This window comes from Armigeres subalbatus, chromosome 2 (genome assembly GCF_024139115.2).
Source record: "Armigeres subalbatus isolate Guangzhou_Male chromosome 2, GZ_Asu_2, whole genome shotgun sequence".
Classification (NCBI taxonomy): Eukaryota; Metazoa; Arthropoda; class Insecta; order Diptera; family Culicidae; genus Armigeres; species Armigeres subalbatus.
The window spans coordinates 49,813,234-49,823,767 of NC_085140.1; the positions used below are offsets into that span (position 1 = coordinate 49,813,234).

General features: G+C 37.2%; 1 protein-coding gene across 2 annotated transcripts; it reads right to left on the reverse strand.

The window, feature by feature from the left end:
* Positions 1–2,558: 2,558 nt before the first annotated feature.
* On the reverse strand, positions 2,559–9,102 carry LOC134214372 (uncharacterized). Of its 2 annotated transcripts, XM_062693761.1 has the most exons (7): positions 8,969–9,102; positions 7,289–8,444; positions 7,158–7,226; positions 6,789–7,085; positions 6,538–6,720; positions 4,715–5,562; positions 2,559–4,146 (listed from the first exon to the last, which is right to left on the reverse strand). In XM_062693761.1, the coding sequence occupies exons 2-7, from the start codon at positions 8,421–8,423 to the stop codon at positions 2,608–2,610; spliced, it is 4,071 nt and encodes a 1,356-aa protein (XP_062549745.1). In that variant the 5' UTR covers positions 8,424–8,444; positions 8,969–9,102; the 3' UTR covers positions 2,559–2,607. The 2 variants fall into 2 exon arrangements, with proteins under 2 accessions (XP_062549745.1, XP_062549744.1); XM_062693760.1 differs by having other exon boundaries at positions 6,789–7,226.
* Between the last annotated feature and the right edge of the window lie 1,432 nt (positions 9,103–10,534).

Genomic DNA, 10,534 nt, shown 5'->3' on the forward strand with positions numbered 1-10,534 from the left:
ATACGGAATACGTGCTATAGCTAAAAACTATCAAGTCTAGAATGTGTGACAAAATATTTATATGTGAATGTGATTTCCAAAAAGTGAGGTAAAACTATCAATATCTATCAATATCTTACGCTTTGCTCGCGATTTTAAGTAGGATCCATACTCATTTTTTCGGTTTATTAAAAAGGTTATCGACTCTTCTTTCACCCCCGCTCCGAATTCATGACTCCTCACAGTCGATAATCTGTATTTCTGAACATAATTAGAAAGACCTATGTACATTTTTGTTTCGTTTGGATTTTCTGTTACATTGGACGTTGTGTATGTCCTTTGAACCAAACGTCCAATGTAGCAATCAGATTGAGTTTTACCGATTTTGTACATTGGTCATTTTGTTGTTTTCTAATTTTCTCTAGCCATTTGCTCATGTAGCATGTAGATATATATCTCGCTTAACTAGACTAACTAAACTTTTTTCCTATGTAACAAATTCATTCATTCCGAGAAATACGATTTAATCTAGACAACCGAGAATTTTCTAGACTGACTTTTATTCGAATCAAGCCACCCTCGGCATGGAAGTAGCTGTTAGTAGCCGCGCGTTTAACTGGTAGGCTAAGAAAGTACCCATACTAAAGCTCTAAGCACAATAAATAGAAACTTTCACTATTTTAAAATGAGAAATAAAATAAATGACTTACTTAAGTTATGGTCATCGTTGGAACTCTGAAGCATGAGCGAAAGAACATAAATTTGGAAAAAATCCAGATACTGCTGAATCTCCCTTGGAACCGAATCGTAATTTCCTATAGCGATTTGAATTGTATGATATCGCGGTGCGTTCGTTCATTCATCACTCATTACTCCTGAAATAAATGGATGTAGAAGATGAAGTTTTGAGGTATCACAATAATTTAAATTGAACGTAAATTAGCTCAGCGACAGATTACTTACCACTCATCTTTCAAATCTGTTATAGCCGTGATTTAGACAAGTTTTTATTATAAAAGATTCATAGAAAACTTATTCCTGATTCATAAAAAACGTATTCCTTGATTCATAAAAAAACTTATTCCTTGATTCATAAAAAACTTATTCCTCGACCCGATATGAAGTATTGTAATAACTTATAACTTATAATTGTTATCGTACTCATAAAAACTGGTTATCGTACTTAACAAAATTACAATTACAACTTTTTATAGGTGATTGAACAAAACGACCAATGTAATCATTTTGATTTATTTTGTTTTTTTTGTCACTTCAGACGTTACGTATTTAACAGCTGAGCTTCCCTAATACGAAAATGTACATTGGACAGTTTGCGGAGCTTCTTACTTAAGCGTCTTGTTTAACAGCCGGTCTTCCTTAACACGATAATCTGCTTTTGACGTTTGATTAAATTTTATTCTAAACATTAAAATGCAATCTATATCTTCTGCCGCTTCTTCTTCTATGGCTCGACATTCCATTTCTACATGGCCTACTTTTCAACTTTCAATGCCTGTCAGAATTCTATGTATACTGTGTGGCAAGCACAATGCCCAGGGAATCGAGCGAGGAATCGAGAATGTTTCCTACCCGAAAACAACCTAGACCGGACCGAGAATCAAATTCACCATCGTCAGATTGACAATCCTATGCATTTGAACGCAAGGTTAACTGAAGGCCCGCGACCAGATCAAAAGTTGAATCACTTGATATATAGTAACTTATGCGTCGTTCAGACTACGACCTATTGTTCTTTTTCTTCATTGGCATAACATCCCCCACTGGGACATTGCCGCCTCGCAGCTTAGTGTTCATTAAGCACTTCCACAGTTATTAAATGCGAGGTTTCTAAAGCAAGTTACCATTTCTGCATTCGAATATCATGAGGCTCACACGATTATACTTTTTATGCTTAGGGAAGTCGAGGCAATTTCCAATTCTAAAATTGTGTAGACCAGCACCGGGAATCGAACCCAGCAACCCAGCATGGTCTTGCTTTGTAGCCGCACGTCTTACCTCACGGCTAAGGAGGGCCCCTACGACCTATCATATGATATGACGAATCTTGACATAAGGTGTCGTATGTATTTTTTCCAAAGAAAACTAAATGGGCAAATATTGAGCTCATGATACTCTATAATGTGCTCTCCAGACTACAAGCTTTATCACTACTTGATATAGAGTAGCTTGACATCAAAGTGAACATAATATATTGTCTTGTTTTCACTGCAAATAACTCATATGACATCTCATGTCAAGATTCTCTATATCAAGTAGCTATATCAACAGTCTAATGTGCCGTCCATAAAACGAACGATGTAGTAAACGAACATGTAGTATTCATGTTTAGTTTTCAACTTGGCAAAATTATTATCACAGACAAACAGACGTAGCTCTTCATATATATTGTTCGAAAAATTATCGTCATTCGTTTTACAGAAAACATTACCACAATCTATTATCAGAATTGCGAGAGACACAGTCGACCATTATTGATTCTCATTTGACGTTTGCTAAAACTATTTCTGAGTTCATAAAATAAAAAAAAACTTCAAAAAACATGTTTGATTAATCCATATTTATTTGAATACGACTGTATATTCATTTCCGGTTTTTTGTTTTCAATATTTAGTCATCATCGACATCAACATCCAAATCATCATCAAAGCCTTGATTGTCAACAATTTTCAATTTTCTTCCTCGTCCAGGAGGAGCCAGGGTTTTGAGGAACGCTTCATAATACCACTTTTGAGCCACGAATGGTAACAGCCGGCGCAGGTCTTCCAATTTGGCCGTCGGCAGTTGAATGGGACTTGTAAATATAGGATCGATTTGTAGCTTCAGCAACGGTGTGGACTTTGATGTCAAGAGATTGATTTGCTTGGGATTAGTATCATCTAAACCATTCTGGTAAGTTGCAATGCCTGGTGTTTCCGTAGAGCAAAGAAAGATTCTGGCTGATTTGAACTTGAAGGGTTCATTATCAGTCGAGAATTTTGGCAACGTGTACCTTTTATCTAAAACAATCCAATTCAGAATATCTGTTTGGTTCATGTCCTTTACGACAATCGGAGTGCTACGTTTAATTGAAGAAATAAACAAACTCCAGTCACGAGGCGTTTCAATGTTGACTTGCGTTCTTTTCTTTGCCCTCTCAATAGCAGAGTGAATTGTATCGCATTCCATATGGCTGTGGCCGCTGGTCATGAACTTGTGACAAAGAGAAAACTTTCTTCCTTCGAACGCCATCATTTCAATTACATAAGCCATGAGAAATAAGATTGTACGATTATTATTTTGGCCAGCACAGCGATCACTATACATAACAATCTCTTCTACATTTGCAGGTAAACTTTTGAAATAGGCCCATAGACATGATGCTACTTCTCTAGAACCCCGTTTAGCTCGTGTTTCGTCCCACATATAACAGATTGGTACATTAGTACCCACCTGCGTCTCAAAAATCGTCAGGTTATATGTGTAAAGTTGACGGCTGTAGAATGCACGACCACAGGTCAAGTGGGGAGTAGCCAGCTGCTTCTGCAAATCAAAAGATATTGTCCTCACAGAAGTATTAGTATTTGCTCTCAGCCTATCTTGTTTTTTCTCGTTGTACATTCCTTCTGCTTCCGCAAGATGCGCTTGTTTTCGTGCTAATATCTCCTCTCGTTTATTTGTTTCTTTCTCCACCTGCAACTCCACTTTCAACATATCACACGTGTTGCAGGTGTCAATCTTCGGCTTGCGGAACTTGATATTCAACGATTTAAATGCAAGACGATACGTATTATAGTGAACAGGAATAATGTTATCTGCACCACATTGATTCTGGTAGAGCTCATACATACGACTGATTGTTAGATCTGCAGATAAGAATAGGCAGGTTGATTTTTCTCGGCCATAATGGCTTTCCTCTGCCGGGAACGACTTGATATGCTTGATAATGTAATCCACATGGGCAGGATCAATTTGCTTTCTAGAAATGTTATCTTTTCGCTTGTCATCTCCAGCAATACCGACACCAAGAACCAGCTTATCGGCAAGAACACGAACTTTCCTGTCCTTAAGGTCAAACGTGGACATAAACATTAGTTTGCATACCTTTACCGCTCCACCAACACCTGGTAGTCTGTAGATTCGAGATCTGGTGCGTCGCGAAATGAGTACCTATGCAAATATAAATAATAAAACCAGATTAATCAGCATAATGATTATAGTGCGTACAGACAAACAGGCATAATTCTCGTGAAATTTCGATCGTTTATTAATTTATTGGTTAATTTAAATAATCATTAGTTGGTCAGTTTGACGTTTGCTCACTACGGCCATCTGGTTCGTGATTTGCCCAACTTAGAGAAAACAACGGATGTCATTAGTGTTTAATAATTAACGAATAATTTGATAAGAGAATGTTCAATGTTATCTCTGTTTGTCTGTAATGCGTTGTTGTATGGAATATTTTCAAATGCGCGCAACTGATCGCATTTTTTCTCTAAAGTAAAGTGTAAGGCAGGGGGAATGACGGCTTTGGCAGGTTTTGTTCTATTATTGGCAGGGGGGTTTTTTATGACTGATTTTGCTCAAATTTGGCCTAAACATTCTTTGCATATCAAAGAATATTGTGGCCAAATTTCATAAAATTCGGTCGACAAAAACCCCCCTGCCAATAATAGAACAAAACCTGCCAAAGCCGTCTGTTCCCCTAGTTGAATGAAAAAAAAAATGGATCTCTTACCTTGGGACGAATCGTGTTGATGATTGAAATATGACTTGATAAAAATTGATTCTGTCCAGATTGGGTTAAAGCAAGGAGTCCATGTAGTAATTTATTTCGGATCGGTTCTGAAAATTTTTCGAAACACCGCATCCTGCAACAACACGGTGGTTTAACAAATCTTGCCGGAATGGTAGTTCCATCATTTCTTTTGTATGGCAACCCCTTTTCTTTGAGTTTTTTATTTTTTTTCTGCAAATGAAGTTTACTGCGTTTTGGCTGAGGTTCTGCAATATCAGCTGCATCGTTTTCTGCCTCAGATGAAGAATACGCGTCGTGATCAGAAAGGTCATGGTTCTTGAATTTTTCAAAATATTCGTAGATGGAAAGGTCGTTAAGAAGTGTGGCATCACCATCAGGTAGCCAATCTGGATCTGCGTCATCTGTGAAATCGTTGTCATATTCATCATCGTTCAAATAGGAAGCTTGGATTGAAGATCTGACTAAGGGAGCTATTTCAACTTGTGCTTCGATATGCGACATTCCAATTAAATTATCCTTATAGATTTCATTTGGTGATACTTTCTTGGGTTCATCGTAAAATTCTTTTACTGCCTGCTGATGTGTAATCTTTACTGGATCAAATAATATTACATCACTTTTCCGTCTCAAGTCAAGCGCCCCTGACGCTGGTTCCCGATGAACTGAATCGTTTTCTTGTGACTTGGACATCGCCAGATTCAATGGAACTTCATCATTTGAAATGTCGTTGATAGATAGATTCATAGCAGCAGGAATATGAGTTTTAGGAGTGGATGCTTCAATATGCTGAAAGGATGGATACTCATTCCACGTATTATTGGTAGAATCTGCAGAAATAAAAATACAAAAAATAAATACTTCAATTTATTTTTTTTTATTCCAAGTCCAAAGAAAAAAAAAAGACTGAGAAGAGCATAGACACTTCCTAGAAACTACGTACGAAGGAGGAAAAGCGGAAGTGAGTACAGTCAGAGTGTATGTAATGAAGAGTGGCGACATGTGCCGCATTTGACAGGTCTCCTGCTCGTCTGGAACACGATTTTGTGTGGGAACGACAGATGAAGTTACAATTCTGACAGTGTCACCACTCTGAATTACATACACTCTGAATACAGACTTGACAATGCTAGGTTTTCTCGTAATTGGGCAACAGATACCAATCTACTTGGCCTCGATAAGCCTTTCTAGATTTTAAACTCGATTGCAATGCCGATCGTAATCAAATTAAAGCGTGACCAAGCAAAACTTCAGAGGCGGTTAGTACTGTTCTATTTAAATTCCTTTACAGTAGACGTCTGATAGCTGCAAGTTATTTAACTACAAATCAAGCCCAACTTTTCTTTCCCACGTGTTTAACAAAAGTGAACAAAACGAGGTTTTGAATACAATTGATTTTACCGACTTTAGATCTTAAATTTCTTTATTTTTTTTTACAAATCGACCTATCTAGAAATTTTATTTTCTGATGTCTCACTGTTACATACGTCGCTTTAAAATATAAGAACTCAGAGCAACCTATGGACCAAAAAAGCAAATCAAGACAAAACTACAGTTTCGTCAAACATGCACTGTGAAAAATCGAACAATGGAATAAAAAGGAACACATGCCTTAAATATTTACACAAACGAATAAGCGCCCGCTTGCTCAATTTGTAGAGCGGGCTACCTTTCATAAAACAAAATAATAGCTCCGTTGTATGAGAAAGACGAAGAAGAACACACAAACGGGTTGAGGGATAAGAATCTAACAAAAAAGAAACAAATGGTTTCAAAATGATTGCTTATTATTTTTAAATTCTTACCGTAACTAGCTCTGACTGAGCTCATTCGTCTTCGTTCATTAAAATTTGAGATAGTTGAAACGTCCTTCAGTACGCCACGTTTATTTCCAGGTTGAGCCAAATTTGCCCAAGGTCCTCGGGATTGGTTGATCATGTTATGTAGTTTGCTTGGCTGCCATCTATTGACATTTCCCTCCTGATCAGCTATAAATATATAAAAATGTATTATTATTATTATTATTAACTCTATCATTATTTTTCATTCAACATACCACCAAGCATGTCAATAGGGTTGTTATTGTTAACACCGTGGACTGACATATCATCATTCAACCGATCTACAACACCACTAACATCTGGCTCTACTACAAAGAGACTACGTGCAAATGGAACAGCGGCGCGCTTGTACTGCGGCATTTTCGTCACTCCATTTGGGATACTCGTATGGCTTTCTCGGGATGGTTTGATATCCACTATGTTGACACAACCAACATCTGGTGTCACTAACAAGCGGCTCTGAGAAAATGGAAGGACGGTGTGCTTGTACTGCGACGTTCTTTTTGTTCTATCTGCGATTATTGAAAGACTTTCTTGATACGCTTCTAGATTCTCATTCAAAACTATCGACGTTTTCTCCTTACTTGTCTGAATTCTTGAATGACATGGATTCGACAAACGCAAATTGATGTTTGAAACCTCTGCATCCATTACTAGAACAGTATAAAAATATATTATTTCATTCTTAAATCTGTAAATATTTCATTTAACTCACCACCCAGCATATCAAACGGGTTGCTATCGTTAGCACCAGGGATAGAGTGATCATTATTCAACCAAGCTACGCCACTAACATCCGGCTCCACCAAAGGACTATGAGGAAATGGAACAACGACGCGCTTGTACTGATACGTTTTCGTTGTTTCACCTGGGATTTCCGAATGACTTTCTCGTGGTGCCTTGATATTCACTTTATCAACACAACCAACATCTGGTTCCACTGCAAAGAGGCTGCGAGGGAATGAAACAGCGGCGCGTTTGTACTGTGATTTTTTCTTCGATCCACCGGCGATTCTCGAATGATTTTCTCTAGATGCTTCTATATCCAGATTCGAAACTACCGACGCCTTCTTCTCTCCGCTCTGAATTTTAGAACGACTTAAGTCCGATACTCGAAAATTAAACTTTGCACTCGCATTCGTTTCTACAATACGTGTTTCAGTGCCGAGTGGGTCAAAAACTTTTGAGATACAGGAATTCTCATCCACGACACCACTAACGATTGGCTCCACCACGAAGCAACTACGAGGAAATGGAACAGTGGCTCGTTCGTACCGCAGCGTATTCTTCACTCTTCCGGATATACTCGATTGGTTTTCTAGAGAATCCTCCATATCGATGTTCGGAACTATCGAAATTTTCTTCTCTCTTTTTAGAATTTTTGGATGACTTGGTTCTGCTAGTCGAGCATCAAAGTTTGAAATCATAGACGATGTATATGCACTGGCATCCGTATCTTCAATACGTGCTTCAGTGTTGAGTGGATCTAACACTTCGGAGATCGAGGAAGTTGTATTCACCACACCACATACAACTGTTTCCACTGGGAAACAACTACGAGGGACTGGAACAGTGCCGCGCTTGTGCTGCGTCGTTTTTCTCGCTTCGACAGCGTTTTTCGGTATTGATATAATATCAATATTTGAGGCTATTGACGTTTCTTCCTCTCCATTCCGAATTTTTGAATAAACTGGTACTTGAACATCAAAATTCAAAATTGTTGATGGTGCATTTGCACTCTCATTCGCATCTTCAATTCGTTCTTCACTATCGAGTGGATCCAGCACTTCGTAGATCCAGGAATCTTCATCCAAACTTTCCACATATACTTGCTCAAATATGTCTGACATGTTGCGTGTTCATAGTAGGTACTGTAAAAGAGAAATAATGATACTAATAATTAAGCGTGTCTAAAAATAATATATTTTCTAATGCATACATGTTACGTGGTTTAACACTGCATACAGTATGGCTTGATATCAAAGTTCACACATCCAGTTTTAGATAGAGGAATATTGCACACGGCGAGGTAAACTGCCCACAAATTCAAAACAGTCCCATGTAGATAGGAAATCAAGCAAATATGGGACTGTTATGAATTTATGAGCAGTAAAGAAGGCTCTAAACGAGCTGAAAAATAAAAAAGCTGCTGGGAAAAACGATATCCCGGTTGAGCTTCTCAAGCTTCTCAAGTGAGCAGTATAATATAATTATAAACAAAGTAGTATTTTATCACCATTATGACTAGTATCCATTTTAGGAAGTAACAATACTATGCTATACTCTTGCTAACAAGTACTGCACAATTTTTTTTAGACCAGACTTATATGAGTACTGGAAATGTGAACTACTATTGTCAGAGCATGTTTTACACAAAAATACAAGTTCTAATTACCTTAAGTATACCGGAACTTTAAACTACTTAATCGAAGGCCGCAAACCATCCGAATTGGATGATCGTCCTGTATCGTCTAACCGGTGTGATTGAGATCATGCACCGATACACCCTACGCTTTCTAGCTGGCCCTGTAATATTTTGAAAATTCGTTTTGTTTCGAGCGAATCAAATTTTATTTTATACTTGCCTGAACGCTGAGGATTATAGTTGATTTCAGGAACGAAGGCAATCACATTTTTTTTGTATTTTATTGATCGAATACTCAAATTAATATAAAATACTGAATCGTAAAGCCCGGAATTAATGAAAAAACAAAGTACAAATGCACATGTTTATGGAATGCTCTGACACATCAGACGTTTCATACTTTGGACACATGCAAACGTCTGAAGTAACAGTCGGACAATCCAAAAGTGAAAATGTACTTTGGTCATTTTGTATTTGAGAATTTATTACGAAATTAAACTGTAAAATAAAAACAAAATATTTGAAAACTTCATAAACAATTAAAAACAGAGACTAATCTCCCTATCAGTGATGGTGCGCTTTTCCTGAAAAAGGGAATTATCAATAGCAAGACATGGAACCGGATCGTTGTAAGAAATTAATTGGGAACAAAGTTTCATGAATGTGTAGATCACACGGCAACTGTTGAAAACTGAACAAAAGTTTATTAATAATTAATTGCATAACCGCAGTAACAACTGGTGTAAAGTACGGTGTAAAGTTTACACACATTACTAGCAGTTCATTAAATAGACCGTTTATACTTTAGTCATCGCAAAAAGGCATATGTACGATCTTGAAGAATACCGATGGCTCTGTTACATATGACATTTTGCATGCTCGAGAACCAAAAGTCCTATGTAACAGGCAAACTAGAGTACATCGAAATTACACATTGGTCATTTTGAAAAACATAATTTATTTTGCTTATTTCAACAGTATTCGCGTGAGTGTTCATGTGACATGTAGATTAATAAAAGAGCAATCATCTACAATGGTTAGCACGATTTTTCCAAAATTGTTACTTAGGACCTTTTGAAAAGTTAAGCGAGATTTTCTGGAAATATTCTTGAATGAATTCCTGTATGGAACTTCTCCCAAAATAATTCCTTAAGGAACTCTCAAAACAATCAATGGAAGAATTTTCGAACGAATTCCAGAAGAACTTTGAAACCATTCCAGAAAGAATTCCTTTTGAAATTTCTGAAATTTGCCAAACAAATTTCTTAAGTATTTTGTAGGGTAAAGTGACCAATAGTGGACCCCCAACTAATAGTGGACCCTCCAGCCATTTTTGCATTATTACTGCACAATGTCAACATTTCGCTATGAAATTCTATCGGGAGAACCTACCTTACAGTCCTATGATTTGATTACATGCGCTGGAAATGCTATGGAAAGTCAAATTAGATGATTTTTTACAATTCTATAAAAAATAAACACGAAAGTGGCCTTTATAGGAAAATTTTGGGGGGTCCATAATAGGGAAGAAGAACGTCCCGAAACTGGACATGTAAATCAAATGAAGTATCGACTATAGGGAAGCAATTTCCTATT